At 35.7% G+C, this 16524-nt stretch overlaps 5 protein-coding genes and 1 long non-coding RNA gene across 10 annotated transcripts; 3 read left to right on the plus strand and 3 right to left on the minus strand.

Annotated features, from left to right (window-relative positions):
- Window positions 1–2008: 2008 nt before the first annotated feature.
- LOC148764391 (uncharacterized) lies at window positions 2009–3327 on the minus strand. Its single transcript, XR_016024791.1, has 2 exons — window positions 3235–3327; window positions 2009–2433 (listed from the first exon to the last, which is right to left on the minus strand). It is a non-coding gene; the product is annotated as an uncharacterized LOC148764391 (long non-coding RNA).
- Window positions 3328–3458: 131 nt separating this feature from the next.
- Window positions 3459–4902, plus strand: LOC18610368 (NAC domain-containing protein 1-like). Its single transcript, XM_007045975.3, has 3 exons — window positions 3459–3762; window positions 3874–4154; window positions 4256–4902. The coding sequence occupies exons 1-3, from the start codon at window positions 3597–3599 to the stop codon at window positions 4661–4663; spliced, it is 855 nt and encodes a 284-aa protein (XP_007046037.1). The 5' UTR covers window positions 3459–3596; the 3' UTR covers window positions 4664–4902.
- A 145-nt stretch (window positions 4903–5047) lies between these two features.
- CYP704B1 (cytochrome P450, family 704, subfamily B, polypeptide 1) lies at window positions 5048–8547 on the plus strand. Of its 5 annotated transcripts, none has more exons than XM_088804017.1 (7): window positions 5048–5428; window positions 6012–6295; window positions 6415–6630; window positions 6729–7025; window positions 7113–7505; window positions 7699–7899; window positions 8100–8547. In XM_088804017.1, exons 1-7 carry the CDS (start codon window positions 5425–5427, stop codon window positions 8277–8279), a joined length of 1575 nt encoding a protein of 524 aa, XP_088660143.1. In that variant the 5' UTR covers window positions 5048–5424; the 3' UTR covers window positions 8280–8547. The 5 variants fall into 5 exon arrangements, with proteins under 5 accessions (XP_088660143.1, XP_088660144.1, XP_007046039.3 ...); XM_088804018.1 differs by having other exon boundaries at window positions 6076–6295; XM_007045977.3 differs by having other exon boundaries at window positions 5048–6295.
- A 399-nt stretch (window positions 8548–8946) lies between these two features.
- LOC18610370 (2-hydroxy-palmitic acid dioxygenase mpo1-like) lies at window positions 8947–11223 on the minus strand. Its single transcript, XM_007045978.3, has 4 exons — window positions 10763–11223; window positions 9577–9639; window positions 9384–9455; window positions 8947–9286 (listed from the first exon to the last, which is right to left on the minus strand). The coding sequence occupies exons 1-4, from the start codon at window positions 11120–11122 to the stop codon at window positions 9170–9172; spliced, it is 612 nt and encodes a 203-aa protein (XP_007046040.1). The 5' UTR covers window positions 11123–11223; the 3' UTR covers window positions 8947–9169.
- Window positions 11224–12021: 798 nt separating this feature from the next.
- Window positions 12022–13033, plus strand: PNSL2 (PsbQ-like 2). The gene is made up of 2 exons (XM_007045979.3): window positions 12022–12601; window positions 12714–13033. Exons 1-2 carry the CDS (start codon window positions 12095–12097, stop codon window positions 12810–12812), a joined length of 606 nt encoding a protein of 201 aa, XP_007046041.1. The 5' UTR covers window positions 12022–12094; the 3' UTR covers window positions 12813–13033.
- Window positions 13012–14490, minus strand: LOC18610372 (casparian strip membrane protein 1). The gene is made up of 3 exons (XM_018116231.2): window positions 14052–14490; window positions 13816–13939; window positions 13012–13399 (listed from the first exon to the last, which is right to left on the minus strand). Exons 1-3 carry the CDS (start codon window positions 14372–14374, stop codon window positions 13184–13186), a joined length of 663 nt encoding a protein of 220 aa, XP_017971720.2. The 5' UTR covers window positions 14375–14490; the 3' UTR covers window positions 13012–13183.
- Window positions 14491–16524: the final 2034 nt, after the last annotated feature.

Here is a 16524-nt window from a genome sequence, read left to right on the forward strand (position 1 = left end):
TGAGTAATTAGTAAATAGTGTTATATTTTTAGGATTCTATTTTAAATAATGTTTTGCGATTTTATTTAGGTTTTAGTGTTTGTTTGGTTCAAATTTTTTTCAATTTATTTACCTCTTAAAAGCAGAAATCAAGCCAAACAAGATGTTAAAAAGCTATTAAAAAATATTTTTTTTAAGGAACAAAATCTAAAAAAAAAAAACCTTCAGAAAAAGCCTCAAAGAGGAGTTTTCTTTTTTCTTTTTCTAAAAACACGTTAGCTTTTTAAGAATTTTTTGTTTAAAAAATATCATCATCTATTAAAAATAATCCCAACATTACCCTTTCAAAAAATACCCTCTCTCAATGGATCTACCTCTTCTCTTTCTCGACAAATCACCCATCTCCAAAGCAAATCGCAATCTCTCTTTTCTTTATTGTTTACTAAAAATTGTAGAGGAACCACTCAAACTATATTGACTCTCTCTCTTTCTTTCTTTCTTTCTTTTCATTTTCATTTTCTTTTTCTCTCTCAAAAGGAAAAAATCCTCGAAATCTAGAGTTTTTATTTTTGATATCGGTTATTCGATAAGTGTCTTTGTCAATTTCCTTTTTTTCACCTTTCTCAAATCCAAAATTAGTGTGCATGATCTAATTAGGGATAAGTAAAATCAGACCAGACTAATTACTCATCTAAATCAAATGCGATTTGAGTAAAACAGTTTAGTCTAATTGATTCATTTGGTCAATTAGTCTAAAATGTTTGGTTCAATTGATTTTTTGATCGGTTCTCGATTTTAAAATTTTTAGATCAAACCAACCAAAAAATAAAACTAATTTATACATATATATATATAATAATATATATTATTTTTAAATTTATCAAAAAATATAATATACATTTAATATTTTCACTTTTTTATTTTTATTTCTTTATTTCTTTTAATTTTTTTTGGTTTATGCATTTTAGAGATGTTAAATATTGGGATTGTAGTTTCCATTTCCATTGTTAATGATTGATGAGTGAAAAGGCTAGAAATGCATTCTTCACACTTCAATTAAGATAAATGTTAAATTTTATTACTTTTTACATAATTTTTCATTTTAATCTTTTTTACTTTGTTTTTTTAAAAAATTTATTTTAATTATGTTTTTTTAATTTTTTTTCAATTGTTAGATAGCCTATATAAGTGAATGTGAAGAACCAAGTCATAGAGGAGATTCAAGTTGATAATTTATGATAGTTAATAGTCTTGTGTTAAATAGTTTTATTTCGTGGATATTAATTTTATTATATTAGACTTTTGTTATGTTGAATATTGAATGTTAATTCGATTATTTATATAAAAAGATATAATTATGTGAGTGAACGAACAAATATAATGTTTTTTTTTAATTTTTAAAATATTTGTATATTTTATAACTATAGATGAAGTTTATAAGTTTTAATATTGTAATTTACAAAAAAAGTGATAAAATTTTAGTACATTGGTCCAAAATCAAATTAATTCGATGTTTGGTTGATTTGGTCTTTATTAATGTTTGATCGACTTTAATCGATTTTTTAAAAATATTTGATTCATTTGATCTTTAGCTATATTGGACCAAACTACCAAATTACTCACCCCTACATGTAACTCGCTTCATAATCTGAATCTCTTTGATGGGACCACAAAACTAAGTTCAATGCATAAAATAAAGTATTATATTTAAATATTAAATACGTGACGTTATCGAACATCATGATAATAAAATTTTTAAAATTATTCGTGATTAATAGTACGTGGATTCACATCTATCATTTATTTAAAAAATAAATAATTATTATTTAGAAAAAATGAAGATCCGAAAGTCAAATTTATATTTTTTTAATTTTTTATTTTAAAAAAATAAATTTAAATCCTTTCTTATTGGACATTGATTCTAATTTATCCACATGGTTAAAAACAAAACAAGCAAAGGTCATAAAACCGACAAAGACAACTACTGCGCGTGCCTAATTCATAAAAAAGCCCCAATCAACGGCTGAGATTCACAGAATATTCCCTCCAAGTTCTCAAAACCCACGATTGATGGTCAACTTGCCACGTGGTGGCTTGATCTTAGAATAAAAAAAATTACTCAAGGATCAAGATTTCACCACGTGACATTAATTAGGACCCATTGAATACGTGGCAATCAGCAAAAGGGATTAGCACCAATTAGGACCCATTGATGACGTGGCAAAGATAAGAACCACAAGTTAAAAAATCTTTGCCTCCGTTTCTACAAATTCTGCTATGCTTATCCTGGTCTACTACTTTAGAAAGGAACACGTGTCGCTATGTTAAGTGTTTTGATAGCATTCTTTTGATGCCCCATCCCGCCCCAAGTGCTTCCCATCTCCATTGCTCGAGTAGAAAAAACAGCATACTCGCTTTGCCTGGCTTCCATGTTTTGACTGTTTCTGTTTTTTTCTTAAAAAAAAAAAAACTCAAATCACCATTTTTTGCATAAATATATAAGATAATTTCTTAAATATATCATAATTTTCCTAAATAATATAACTATAAATGTGAATTTTTTTATATGTAACTAAAATTACACATGTCTAATTTAATTTTAACAATAAAAATAAATTTTGATAAAAGATTAATATGATGAAAAGAGTTTACAATAAAACAGTATGAAAAGAAGAGAAAGAAATGAAAAATATTCTATGAGAGATTATGTTAAAAAAAAACTAAAATGTAGTGTTCCGAACGTATAGTATTGATTGTACATTAATGTTAATTAAAAAATAATCCGATAGATTATAGTATTTAAAAAGGTTATGTAAAATCATAATTTATTTATAAAAATTTAATACAAATTTTTTAAAACCATTTGGTAGATGACCAATTCACGTCACCAAAAATTTAAAATTAAAAAAAAAATATGATTAGAAAAAGTCCTTATTAATAAACTCATATCTTATCTCTAACATTTTTTGTGGATTTCATCGAAATCTTTCTTGTTTTGACAGCCTACTGCATAAAAAATAAAACTAATTAATAAAGAAAAAAATAGATACAAAAAATCTAAGTATTATCCTTGTTATGTATACCCAAAGAAATAAGAGCCTTTTCTTTTTTTGAATAAAATTTTTTTATTGTCTCGTTTATATTTATTTTATAATTTTATGTTATATATTTAATAAATATTTTATAGTAATATTATTTTTATTAAAATATAAGAATTAAGGAAACTGTAATAAAGACCGAAGAATTTTATTCGACCTTTTCCGAAGGGTGGTGCAACGAACCCAGCATAAGAAGTCAATGGAAGCAGCTATACAGAGAGAGAGTGGCATGTGCTGTCCACGTGCACTGCTAGTGTTGGCAGTCTGATTACCATACGAGGTTTTGTCTGATAGTCAAGTCATCAGCCAATCGAACTCCATTGGAGCGCAGAATAATAGGACAAAATCCTTCAAAGATAAAAGGCCTAGCCCTCTCTTTGCAAACATTTCAAACACCCTTCTGTCTCTCTGTCCTCCTCTCATCTCCTCCTCCTGACCCTCCTTCACCAATTCTTATCCTGTTTTAGCTTTAGTATAAACAAATATCAAATACCCTTTGCTTGGACTAGAAGCAATAGAATGGAGGGAAAAGCCAGCTCTGACCTTCCTCCTGGTTTCAGGTTCCACCCCACGGATGAAGAGTTGATCATGTATTACCTCAGAAACCAGGCCAAATCAAGGCCATGTCCTGTTTCGATAATCCCAGAAGTTGATATTTACAAATTTGATCCATGGCAATTGCCTGGTTAGTTTAAAAAAACATACCCTTTGGTTTGCTCTGTATTTTGCTCAATCATGTCTGTTTCCCCTTGTTGCTGAACGATGTTGTTTCCTTCTTTGGTTTCATGGTTTGTAGACAAAGCAGGATTTGGTGAAAACGAATGGTACTTCTTCAGCCCTCGAGACAGGAAGTACCCTAATGGGGTTCGTCCCAACAGGGCTACTGTCTCAGGGTATTGGAAGGCTACCGGGACAGACAAAGCGATCTACAGTGGTTCGAAATACGTAGGGGTGAAGAAAGCTCTCGTGTTCTACAAAGGCAGGCCACCGAAGGGTATCAAGACTGACTGGATTATGCATGAATATCGATTGAGCGATTCCCGAAAGCAAATCAGCAAGCAAAATGGATCCATGAGAGTGAGTTTCTTATCTTTTGGTTGTTTCCAGGATGCCGATCATGTTGTTGGTGTATGTAAGCTGACCATATGGCTTTGCGTTTTTTTGTGTGTTTCTTTTAGCTGGATGATTGGGTCTTGTGCAGAATCTACAAGAAGAAGCATTCAGGGAAAGTTTTGGATCAAAAAGTGGAAGAATCAAATACCCCAATTGAGATGATAGGGTACTCAAATGATGCTAGTGAAAGCCAACAAATGTTGAAATTTCCGAGGACATGTTCACTTACTCATCTACTGGAATTGGACTACATGGGTTCAATTTCCCATCTTTTGAGTGAAAACACATACAATTCCAGCTTTGATTTCCCTAACAACATAGGCAATACCGGGACTGACCACCATGTTGAGAAACTTCAGTTAGGAGAAGTACCTTACGAATACTCTGATTCAGGGAAGTTTCAAGTGAATCTGAGTGGGAACCTATACCAGCAAGTATGCATGAATCCCATGGTGTATCAGTTTCAGCAATGAGATTTGCGTTAGATTGTTTTTCACCTTAAAGAAAATATTGGATTGGCTAGACACATAAGAAAATGGACCACCCTTTTCCATTAAGAAACTTGTAAAAAAGAAAAAAGAAGAAAGAAATGTTTGCCTGAGAGATTATATCTTTTTAGATGATTAAATTTGTGATATAGGTTGCAGCCATCTCAATATTCAAGAATTATAAATTTAGAATGATTAATATAAGTATTTGTATTGAATGAGTATTGATGATTTTGATTAAGACCAAAGACAATGTCAAAGAGGCAAATCGGATGAATATTGAATATTCCAAGCAGTATTTTTGCTGATAAAGTCATAATCCCTTGTTTTATTTCTTCTAATCTATCCTAAAGTCAGGCCCCTTAGGCCCTGTCAAGGAAGAAAGAAAGAAGTTAGGGAGGCAAAGATAGGCATAGAGCATAGATGATGAGAATAAGAAGATATTTTTCAAGATAAAAAGCTTTGATCTGAAACCATTGGCAGACTTTTTGGGGCTGGGTTATGCATCACTTATCCAAAAAGAGAACAATTGATTGGAAAGTTGGTGGGATGGTCAAAAGACCCTAGTGGGAAAGCAATGTGTGGACGATTGCGTCTAGAATTGCTGCATGCATGGGCTACTTTGTCGTTGCACATTGATGCTGATATTTCCTTCTAAGACTTTCAGATTCTGCCGTCACACCGTGGCACCTGGACAAAGAGAATTCTGTTTGAACAAAGCTTAATCCGACCGCTGAATTCTTTGAATGAGTCAGTATCATAGACATAGGAATAGCATTGCCATTTATTGCTCATTAACTATATCTATGTATACAGCTTAGGCATTGCTGTCCTTATACGCTTTTTTTTTCCCCGCAAAAGAGATTTTAACTCTGTTTTGAACGAGGTATCACTTGTCATTGGATTAAATGTTTAGGTACACGTAGTAACCTTAGGAGATTAGTTTCATTGGCAAGTGATCAGCACAGTTCTTATGTTGTTGACATCTTGGTTTTTATGTGCTTTGATAAGTGTATGTATCTTGCGCACTCATCCTCATATTAAGAATGAAGGAATTACTTTGGGTAGATAAGGGTAAGGATGCAAAAGAAGTGAAACATTTTTTAAAAGCTATATAGCATGCAAAGATTGTTGACAAAGTAGTAGTTAATTCATGAGCTTCACAACTTATCTACATTTTAGCAAACCTGGCTCCTGTTTGCTTTACTCCTTATAAGAAACAATATTTCCCCCACAAGTCATTTCATCAACAAATTACATTTCTATTTTTCTGTTCATTTTTAATCTAAAATGGAAGAAGAAAAGAGTATTTTCTCAGTTTTTTCTTCCCCAGATGGATGCAACATGGGGATGTTGATGCTAGCTTGCATGGTTGTTTCATGGATCTTCACCTACAGGTGGAACCAGAGGAACAGAAAAGGCCCGAAAACATGGCCGTTCATTGGAGCATCGATCGAACAATTCATGAACTATGATCGAATGCATGATTGGCTTGTCAAATACCTGTCCAAATCCAAAACTGTAGTAGTTCCAATGCCATTTACAACTTATACTTACATTGCTGATCCTGCTAATGTCGAACATGTCCTTAAGACCAACTTTGCCAATTACCCCAAGGTAAAGCTCTCATTACTCAGCGACTAATTCATTCTCCATGGTTTGTTGGACTGCATTCTCTCTGTATATTGGTTAACAGATATAAAGGTTGGTATCCTGTTTGTTTCTTAAATTGAAAGGGTGAAACGTATCATTCTTACATGGAAGTGCTGCTTGGAGATGGGATTTTCAATGTCGATGGTGAGCTGTGGAAAAAGCAAAGGAAGACAGCTAGCTTTGAGTTTGCTTCCAAGAATTTGAGGGATTTCAGCACTGTAGTCTTCAGAGAATATAGTCTAAAGCTCCATTCTATTCTAAATCAAGCTTCTTTCTCCAACCTAGAAATAGACATGCAGGTGACTATCACAATATTTCTGTCCACATTTAGAGAATTCTCCAAAGTGCTGTCAGGGTTTTCTTTTCATATGCTTTGACAAATGACACCGTTTTTCAGGACTTGTTGATGAGGATGACTTTGGATTCCATATGCAAAGTTGGGTTTGGTGTAGAAATTGGAACCCTGGCTCCCAGTTTACCAGATAACTGCTTTGCTCAGGCTTTTGATACTGCAAACATCATTGTGACACTTCGGTTCGTTGACCCACTGTGGAGATTGAAAAGATTTCTCAATGTGGGCTCCGAAGCTCTACTTGGCAAGAGCATCAAAGTCATTGACGAGTTCACATACAATGTCATAAGGAGAAGGAAAGCAGAGATAAATGAAACTCGGGACACCTGCAAAACTAGCAAGGTAAACTGAAGTTAAGTTACGTTCAGGTTTCTTTTTTTTTTCTTTTCCCAGTATTCTTATCCAAGCAACTTTTGTTATTGACGGAAGAATCAGATAAAGCATGACATACTGTCAAGATTTATTGAGCTAAGTGAAGACCCAGAAAGCAATTTAACTGACAAGAGTCTCAGGGATGTTGTCCTGAACTTTGTGATCGCTGGCCGTGACACTACAGCTACAACTCTGACATGGGCCATATACATGATAATGAGACACGCTAATGTAGCTGAAAGGCTTTACTCAGAGCTCAAAGCTTTTGAAGAAGAGCAAGCAAGAGAGGAGAAGATTTCATTGCTTCCGTTTGATGTCGAAGACCCTGAATCATTCAATCGAAGAGCAGCACAATTTGCAGGTCTGTTGAATTATGATTCACTAGGGAGACTGTATTATCTGCATGCAGTGATCACAGAGACACTCCGCTTATATCCGGCAGTTCCTCAGGTATGGGAATTTTTCTCCAATTCAGTTGATAAACAATGAAAAACATTTGGGAAAGGGCTCTTGAAGGTTCAATGATGATTTAAACTAGAGCAGTTCTCCGATTCCAACAACCAAAAAATTGTGCCCAGGAGAAAGCAGATGATCTTTTTATTTTGGGTTTTATAACTCAGTATATATAGTTGGATGATTACAGGATCCCAAGGGCATCTTGGAGGATGATGTCTTGCCTGATGGAACCAGAGTAAAAGCAGGAGGAATGGTTACTTATGTTCCATACTCAATGGGCCGGATGGAGTATAATTGGGGCCCTGATGCAGCTTCATTCAAGCCTGAGAGATGGCTCAAAGAGGGTTACTTCCAGAATGCATCTCCATTCAAGTTTACTGCATTTCAGGTATAATGCAAAAGATCTTCATCTTTGGATGAATCCTCATGCACCCAACCAGGAAAAATGCAGATTGAACTAATACTCTGGGAACTTCTTGTTTCTTTACAAAGAATTCATCTATGGGAGTTCTTAAATCTATCAAAGAATGCTGTAAGTTTACATTAGATCAGGTGTCTCATTGGTTCTTGTTTTCTGGTGCTATGCAGGCAGGGCCAAGAATATGCCTTGGAAAGGACTCTGCCTATCTCCAAATGAAGATGGCATTGGCCATTGCATGTAGATTTTTCAAATTCCGTTTGGTGCCGGATCATCCAGTAAACTACAGGATGATGACTATTCTATCCATGGAGCATGGTTTGAAGCTCACAATAGCCAGACAATCTTGAAGTGGCTAATGGTACTTCCAGTTAAAAGTTAACCATTACATATTGTCCAAATAATGCACAAAATTTACTTGGATTTTGCAAGCAATCAGCAATCAACTAAGACAGTTAACAATCTGATTTTCGTACAAAGATAGAACATTGGATATGTACTCCTGGACTCCTCTAAACTGGTCTGATGAGGGCAAAAGGTTATTATCCCTTCTGAGACCAGATGCATTATTAAACTGCTGAATCATTTATGAGAGATGGAGAACACATGTTGCAGTAATGGTCTATAAGGGACAAGCTCCATGTATCAATAAATGTCAAAACCAAAAGAGTAAGTGAAAAATAAAGCAATGGTTTCAACATGCAAATCCTTCCAACTCTGGAAAATCAGAGATTAAACATTTGATATCTCCCAGCAGATTGACAAAAGAAAAAGAAAGAAGGAAAAATCAAAGTGTGAAAAGAAAGAGAATAATATGAAAACGAAGCTCATATTTTTTTGCAAACGGAAAAAGATAGCCTAGTATGTTTTCCGTTAATCCAGATTGGGGATGTAACTGCTCAAAAGTTCCCCTCCTTTCTCAGTGAAAGATAGAGTTAAAATATTCGAATCAGTGAGAAAACACTTCGCACACATTTTAGTTTATGCATTCCCTAGTTGGAGCTTAATCCATAAGCATCAAGGAAAAACTAGTGCAACAGTTTATTTCAGCTACAATTATTGAGAAAACTGTTTACTGTGAACATATCCGGTCCTTGCTACAAGCTTATGCACATTCCACTTAAAGTGCTTAGCATCAGATTTTACATGATGACAGATAAAGTGTGCATATTTACAAGTTTGTTTGTGTCTTCTATACTCACTGAAATCCCCTGCATGCTAATGTCAATGGAAGCAGAATCTAAGAAATCAAGTTCTGCTTCTTTTCTTGCCAGTCATTGATTTGAGCCTCAATCTTTGTTTGAACAACTGCATGAAACCCTAGGTATGGCTCGTAACCAAAGAAGGTTTGAAGAGCCTGAGGAACAAGACGATAATAACTTAGACCATTTGTGAAGATCAATAGTTTTTTTCAGCTATTTTTCTTTATTTTTAAAGAAAAAAAATGAAATTACCTCCAATAGCACAAAGAAGGGAGCCATTATAAGGGCTTGAACAAGGTTGTCCAATAAAGCTGGTGCCCGTTTCTGTAGCATATAAATTGAATTTTAGGAGTGTGAATATGATTGAAAAGCATTAACTTTCTGTGTGTGTATGTATGTGCTTACATATGTTTGTATAATAGATGCAATGAGCAGAACTCATTACCTCAAAGAACCCATGGCCAATGAACTGTCCAGCCCAACAGACTAATTGAACCACCAGAACAACCTAAAATTAGTGTCAACCCAATCAGAGCAAAATCAAGACAAAATGAAACTGCAAGTGCCAAAATTTCAACTATCAAGGAAGGACAGTTCTAAACAACAAATGGATTGAAACAAGAGTAGATGTGAATTGCTTTTGCTATAAACCAACAAGAACATGGCCCTGCAACCACAGATGGGCAGAATGAAAAAGTAACAGCCAATCCACATTTAGTCAAAACAATCAACTAATTATAATTGTTTGGAAATGTTTGTTTTACAAGGGGATTTGGAAAAATAACAGAATTCAATGCAATCCAAGGTTAATGACAGTTTAACACCCTTTTATACATCTTTTATTTTTCTAGAATGCTGCTATCTGAATGTTAGATCATACTTCTGCATTCACCCCTGCCCATCTCTCGCTCACACACACTAAGCAAGGATTCAAAAGCTTTACTTAAGTGAATGGTAAATGGATTAAGACTATCCAGCAGTGATATAACTCATTATATTCTCATCTTTCTTGTATACTTTACCAAGTCAAGCAGAGAGGCCAATAAAGCCAAATTGCAATATTCTTTAAGTCCAAACTATCATGTATAGGAATAACAGGAACAAAAGAATCCATTAGCATGCGAAAAGGATAAACTTTTATGTTTTGGAATAAATTCCAAACCCCAATTCACATTGTAAGCCACAAGAGTGATCCAAATTGTCAAGCCATCATTTAAAATATTGCGAAGGATAGTTCCAGAAACAGACGCATTAGAAGACCTGGTTCTTTTAGAATAAAGGTGCTCCAATATTGAAGGAACTTTCAAAGGCCTACTATGTAGTCTTCTTGCAAGCAAAGTTGTGCTTGTCAAATGCTAAGACTATGGAGCTTGGACTTTGGACTCTGGAGAATCCTCCATGAAAATCTAAATGAAAAGAATGCATTGTATGACTGAACCGATCAGGAACTTGACCAAAAACCAAATCATAAGCATTTCCAATAAAAAATTCCATGCAAAATTCCAAAGAAAAATTCTCTTTCAATCATAGGAAGCTCTCTATAAGGAAAACACAAAAAGGGATTCTTGTTTTTGAAAGGCAAAAGCTTTGAAAAAATCCATAAGACAAGAAAAAAGGAGAAAATTTTGTACCTTCCAAGCAAGAGAAAACCCAAGTCGAGCTGCGAGAAAGCTGCTACCAATCCAACAAACCCCACAAAGCAGAGCAGCCAAGGTCCCAGCTTTGATGTCCAAACACACGTAAAACACAGCATAGATCAACGCAAACAAGAACCCAAAATTCAAAACCAACGCAACGTGGCTCCCAAACAGAGAGAAATCGATGTGAGGGAGATGAAACAGAGGAGGAGTAAAGCAAAGAATGAGGATAGCAGTGAAGAAGATCGGCCAAACGAATAACATGTGGATTGCTATGTTTATTGGGTTGCTGTGGTATGCACCGTAGAACGCAAAGTGCTTTTCCAGATCAAATAATTTAATCTTGATCCCCATATTCTTTTCTTTGCAGATTTTTCCCGAGAAAATTACTGTGTTTGTTTTTTAAAGGCGACGACTTGGAAGCTATAGGAACCGAAAGTTGGGTTCTTTCAATGAGGTTAGTTGTTTTATAAAGGGCCAAATCAGAGCGGACTTGGGTGGCTGCCATTTGGCATCGAAATTCAAGCATTTAGTAAAAATTCTATTTTTCTTTAATTTAGTCATAATTTGGTATTATTATTTCAAACAACTATGCACCACTGAGATAATGACCTACACCAACATCTTGCCAAAGATATGGACTGATACCAACTAAGATAAATGACTCTAAATCGGAAATTTCGATCACATTCAATGGTATTTCTTCATGCTCATGCAACTAGATGGATCACATTTGATGGTATCTATGATGTTTATGCAACATTAATGTAAATAATAATGCTTGTCATGAAAAAGGTATTATGGAGATTGGACCGTCCATAATACATGCGACTACATGTTATAAAACAAGAGAAAATAAGTTTTAATTTCAAGTGTCACGATGATTTAATAGGTTGTGCAATGCATTATTTGTCTGATGTGAGATTAATGAAACACTTTATTTATTTTTTTAAAAATTTTTGACGTGATGTTATGCGTCTAAAATCACTTTATCATATGATTATTATTTTTTTTAAAAAAAAACTTAATAGAATGAGTAGTGTTCATTTTTATTTCTTTTAAAATGGTAGGTGTGATGGGAGGCCCATACCTAACCATTTAAATTTGAAGGAGATAAACCTAATGAGAAAGCCCACTCACTCTGTTTTGAGCTTGGTCACATCCTACGAGATGACAAGTGCCACGTTCCCAAAAAGCTGAGGTCCAAGTTGGATCAAGGGGAAACTAGGTCAGCACCAAAACCTGCCACAAAAATCCATTCTCTCACACTTTCCTCCACATGCAAAGCAACCTATCCTAAATGATCTGGCACTTTATCCAAAAACCATGAGCACCTTCACTAATTCTACAGCTCTCATCCATGTCAGCCAGAGCTTCACAGCACCCCAAACTCACCTTTGCAACAAACCCTCCATCCCCATAATCCGAGCATCGTTTCCATCCCAGCAAAATGATGATGTGATGACCACCAGTACCAACCGGAGAAAACTTGTCACAACAATTCTGGCTACTCCACTAGCAGCACTGGGGCTGCATGGCACCTCTGTGGCAGTAGCAGAGAATTGGGGCACGCGTTCGTTTCTCAGGGAACGGTTTTTCGAGCCCGGGCTGTCGCCGGAAGATGCTGCCGCTAGGATTAAGCAAACTGCTGAGGGGTTGCATAGCATGAGAGAGATGTTGGACAACATGTCATGGAGGTATGTCATGTTTTACATTCGACTAAAGCAGGCTTATCTTTCTCAGGATTTGAAGAATGCTATGAGCACATTGCCCCAAGCTCGAAAGGAAGAATATGTGAAAACAGCGAATGAATTGGTAGATAACATGGCTGAGGTATACATCTAGCTATCTTTCATTTGCATTCAATAATCTGAATTAGTGAAACTATATATATACCTTTAATCTGAATTAATGGGTGATTTTTTCTTTTTCTTAATTCTACTAGTTTGATTATTACGTTCGCACACCAAAAGTATACGAATCATACTTGTACTACGAGAAGACATTGAAATCCATAGATGATTTAGTGGCATTATTGGGGTAGTACAAAGGTACTGGAGCCCTGATGGAGTATATGGTCAGCAATTGGCAAGTTGCTTCCATGTGACCATAACTTTGATTCGCAGTACGATCAGGAACTGTAGAGTTTCATTCAGTATACTTTCGGCAAGCAAATTTTCAACTCTTTAGGACACGTATTTATTCTTTTGCAGCTGTTGTTCATATAAAATTGATGATCAATGAGAGTTGGGAATTGCTTTGGTATTTGTTATGATTTAAAGTTGGATTGGTTGCAGACTAAGTTTGAATATTAGATTAAATAAAAGCCCTCAAACCAGCAAGACAAATACAGACTCAAACTAGGAAATATATAGATATATACATACAGATGCACTCTTTCACTGTTATTTGGGATCACCATTGAGAGCTAGCAATGGCTGATGTAATGATTATCAGTATGAGCACAAATGCTGCAGCAAAAGAGCCTATCAACGATCCAGAAGTGTGTTCGCAGAAGGAGTTGAATTGTTGGCAAATTGCAAACCAATTGGCATTAGCATTCCCCTTGTGTGCTAAATAGACAATGGCTGCAGCAGTAGAAGCTCCAGCAGTGACCAGGGCCAGCATTACCTGTACAATTAGATTGAATGTGTTTCATTTGAAGTTAGATTCCTCAAATACACATATAATTATTTTAATTTTTTCTATAAATTCCTCTCCAAACCCCACCACCCCCCCCCCCCCCCCCAAAAAAAAAAAAAAAAGAAGAAGAAAAGGAAATGCTCTGAGCATTTGCTTTGTGTGCTTTTTGAACATCTTAGGAAACAGCAGCTTCTGATGAGTGGTGTATGTTGTTCAGGTTGAACAGTGAAAAACTATGAAATGAAATGGTAGTTTTATCCTAGTTAATTTTCAGTTGATTTTTATCTCTGAGGGGCATATTATCAAATCAAATAAGCTTAGTTGAATCATATGATTTGCTTTTTGCCTATATGTTTAGCACAGAAACAAATATGATGCCCCAAATCAATGCTCATTATCCTCACCGTGTCAAACATGACCAAGATGATCCGACTGCTTTTGGCTGCTGTCCTGATAATGTGGTAGAAAGATAGGGGAAGAGAAAGCACAAGATAGGCACAGGCAACTGAATTGGCGATCACAAAGAACCTGTCAAATATAGACATGCCAACCAAGTAAATTAGGTAACTTTCGTTTACATTGCAATTGAATTCAAGTGTCATAGTCATGTATGGGGCACATCATGACGGTAGTAACTCACGTGAACATGGGAAGATCACTATATTCGGCATTCAATAGGATGGATTGAGGGAATAATGGAACTGTTTCTTCAGTAGTCCCCATGGCCATAGCACTCCCTAGTGTTCCTGCGGCAGCAAGGATTCTCAGCATGAAGTCTAGTACAGCAACCACACTGATCATCAATTTTGCCGGGGTTGCATCACTGGATGATTCACCAGACTCAAGTGGTCCTGTCTTCATTCCCTTGGTGATTTGTGTTGCCTTCTTTGAAAATCTCCAAAATTTAGAATAATTTTGGCTGGAACTACTTGCTAGATAGAGCAGAGTGAAAGATATGTACATTTATACAAACTTCAAGGCCATTGCAAATCTGGATTTTTCTCTTAGAATTATCCACCAGTAAAAAACAATCAAAGTGGGAATTAGGTTAATTTGCTGACCTTGAGATAATTGGCATTTGCTTCTGTAACATGTCACATGTCATTTTATGATAAGATGCATGACCCTCACTTTAATAAACTAGCTACGATGATGAAATCATTAATTTCTTAAATCCTATTCCTACCTGCTCCTACTTGCCTCAAACTTGCGTCTATGAAAGACTAAAGCAAAGTTAGGACAGTGGCATACCATGACAAGCAGCATAATGCTTGGCTAATTCGGTACTGTTGTTGGAAAACAAGCTCCTCCTACATACTGCCATGTCCAATTTGGTGCAGAAAGCAATTTAATCTGTGGATCCCAACTCCAACTACAAGGGAAGCATAAGGATGCTAGAGTCACTGTGATTTGCACAAAGGAGGGAGGGATAGATACACATTTAATCATTTTAATCAATGTTGTTGTCTAAAAGTACTTGCAGTCCCCATCATTATTAACTACTCTGATATGTTAATGTCGTACCCAAGAGACCTAAAATTTCCCATATATTCACATTTATGGTGTGCTAAACTAAAGGAGACACGTAAGGAAGATGAATCTTTATGTCATGGGACTTCTGTAGCTGTAAATGACTGAATGGCTGCAACCCATCTATAGGGAAACTTGGTCCAATCTCAGCCTAATAATAATGAATGATTTTCTGTAGGTTGTACACGGGGATGGACCCTCTCAAGTCTTGACTCCCAGTACCGTCAGACCGCAATGTCACATGTGTAGCCAGCTAAATTTGGGAATGCGATTGCAATCTATATGTGCTCAGCAGTCAGCTGTCCTATTTTTTTCACAGCTTTTACCGCAACTTCTGTAGGGAAATCTGGACCGACAGCGATGAAACATGTCCAACAATAATTGTCAAAATCCAGAAGCATTTTTCCCCGTATTATTTGGGTTCATTTGTTGACTTCATGTCCTAAACATTCACAATCACAGTCATGATGTGTTACAGCAAAGCATACAACACAGATGTAACAAGGGCATTCCAAGTGAAAAGGGTCACGTCACTCGTGCTTCTAGCAAACCTCTCTCGGTCTGTAGCAAGAGATTCTATATTCAGTCAGCTAAAATCTGTCTATCTTGCAACTTGTTGCAATGACCCTTCAGTCTAGCTAATTGCTTTAATTATTCCCTTACCAAAGAACAAAAGGGTGATTGAGAATGATATGTCCGAGCTGTATCAGCATTAATAAGAGAAAAGGTGGGGTCGGGCATGACTCGATGCAATTATGTCCTTGTACCAAAAGTAATGACTGATCCCTTTGAATTATGTGCGTGCCTCTTTCCTTCCATTCACTTGGAAACAGTTAGTATGGATCAAATTAAGTCTTTACAGCTTGAGCCTTGATTTTAATTCTAACACTGCAGTTCCACAGAAAATGTACACATATTTCCTGTTGAAGGCTTAATCATTGGCACCTTTTATTCTATGAATACAATAGAGAAACATTCTGGAACTGCAGAATTAACCTCTAACCTAAGAGAAAATGCCATCTATGTTTTCTTCTGTTTCTTTAAACTTTTGGTTAACTAGCAATTCTTGGATAGTCATGCTATGATGATGAAGTTTCCATTTATAGGAATACCAGGCAATTGTCTGATACATTATTCACATTCAAAGGTGCTAAAGGAATGAAATGTTATATCTAGATCATATATGCAAGGATGGGAACTTACTTCATAACGATTTTGACCCTGCCACATATAGTTTGAACCTCTCCTCCATTATTGTCATGTGAGAGTGCTGCTCCATCTTCAGCATTTCCAAGTTTTATTATCATCAGAGATCTAACATGCGAAAATCAGGCAGAATTGTAGCCAAAGACAACTTGCCGGTTATCTCCACCAAAAATATGCTCCATCTCCCAATAGTATTTCATTGAAAAGATTAATCCAGATGTCCCAAAAAGAAAAAAAAAATGCCATCTACATATAAATCTATTATTTGAAAATAAGCTATAGTTATGATATATATGGAAGAGAGAGAGAGAGAGAGCCTAGCCGGCAAGTCATCCTTGGCTGCACTACTTTACCTCATCTCCACATGCAAGACCTTA

The sequence above is a fragment of the Theobroma cacao genome, chromosome 2, assembly GCF_053813885.1.
Source record: "Theobroma cacao isolate CCN51 chromosome 2, ASM5381388v1, whole genome shotgun sequence".
Classification (NCBI taxonomy): domain Eukaryota; kingdom Viridiplantae; phylum Streptophyta; class Magnoliopsida; order Malvales; family Malvaceae; genus Theobroma; species Theobroma cacao.

Excerpts from the sequence above, each read along its gene's own strand:
- PNSL2 (XM_007045979.3), top strand. The coding sequence starts at position 12,095 with ATGAGCACCTTCACTAATTCTACAGCTCTCATCCATGTCAGCCAGAGC. Across the intron at positions 12,602-12,713 it reads TGGTAGATAACATGGCTGAG|TTTGATTATTACGTTCGCAC; the intron begins GTATACATCTAG and ends TAATTCTACTAG.
- LOC18610370 (XM_007045978.3), bottom strand. The coding sequence starts at position 11,122 with ATGGGGATCAAGATTAAATTATTTGATCTGGAAAAGCACTTTGCGTTC. Across the intron at positions 9,640-10,762 it reads GGTTTTCTCTTGCTTGGAAG|GTTGTTCTGGTGGTTCAATT; the intron begins GTACAAAATTTT and ends CACTAATTTTAG. Across the intron at positions 9,287-9,383 it reads CCTTCTTTGTGCTATTGGAG|GCTCTTCAAACCTTCTTTGG; the intron begins GTAATTTCATTT and ends CTTGTTCCTCAG.
- CYP704B1 (XM_007045977.3), top strand. The coding sequence starts at position 5,969 with ATGGAAGAAGAAAAGAGTATTTTCTCAGTTTTTTCTTCCCCAGATGGA. Across the intron at positions 7,026-7,112 it reads ACACCTGCAAAACTAGCAAG|AATCAGATAAAGCATGACAT; the intron begins GTAAACTGAAGT and ends TATTGACGGAAG. Across the intron at positions 7,900-8,099 it reads TCAAGTTTACTGCATTTCAG|GCAGGGCCAAGAATATGCCT; the intron begins GTATAATGCAAA and ends GGTGCTATGCAG.
- LOC18610372 (XM_018116231.2), bottom strand. The coding sequence starts at position 14,374 with ATGTACATATCTTTCACTCTGCTCTATCTAGCAAGTAGTTCCAGCCAA. Across the intron at positions 13,940-14,051 it reads AGTGATCTTCCCATGTTCAC|GTTCTTTGTGATCGCCAATT; the intron begins GTGAGTTACTAC and ends TATATTTGACAG. Across the intron at positions 13,400-13,815 it reads TCTTGGTCATGTTTGACACG|GTAATGCTGGCCCTGGTCAC; the intron begins GTGAGGATAATG and ends CTAATTGTACAG.
- LOC18610368 (XM_007045975.3), top strand. The coding sequence starts at position 3,597 with ATGGAGGGAAAAGCCAGCTCTGACCTTCCTCCTGGTTTCAGGTTCCAC. Across the intron at positions 3,763-3,873 it reads TGATCCATGGCAATTGCCTG|ACAAAGCAGGATTTGGTGAA; the intron begins GTTAGTTTAAAA and ends CATGGTTTGTAG. Across the intron at positions 4,155-4,255 it reads AGCAAAATGGATCCATGAGA|CTGGATGATTGGGTCTTGTG; the intron begins GTGAGTTTCTTA and ends TGTTTCTTTTAG.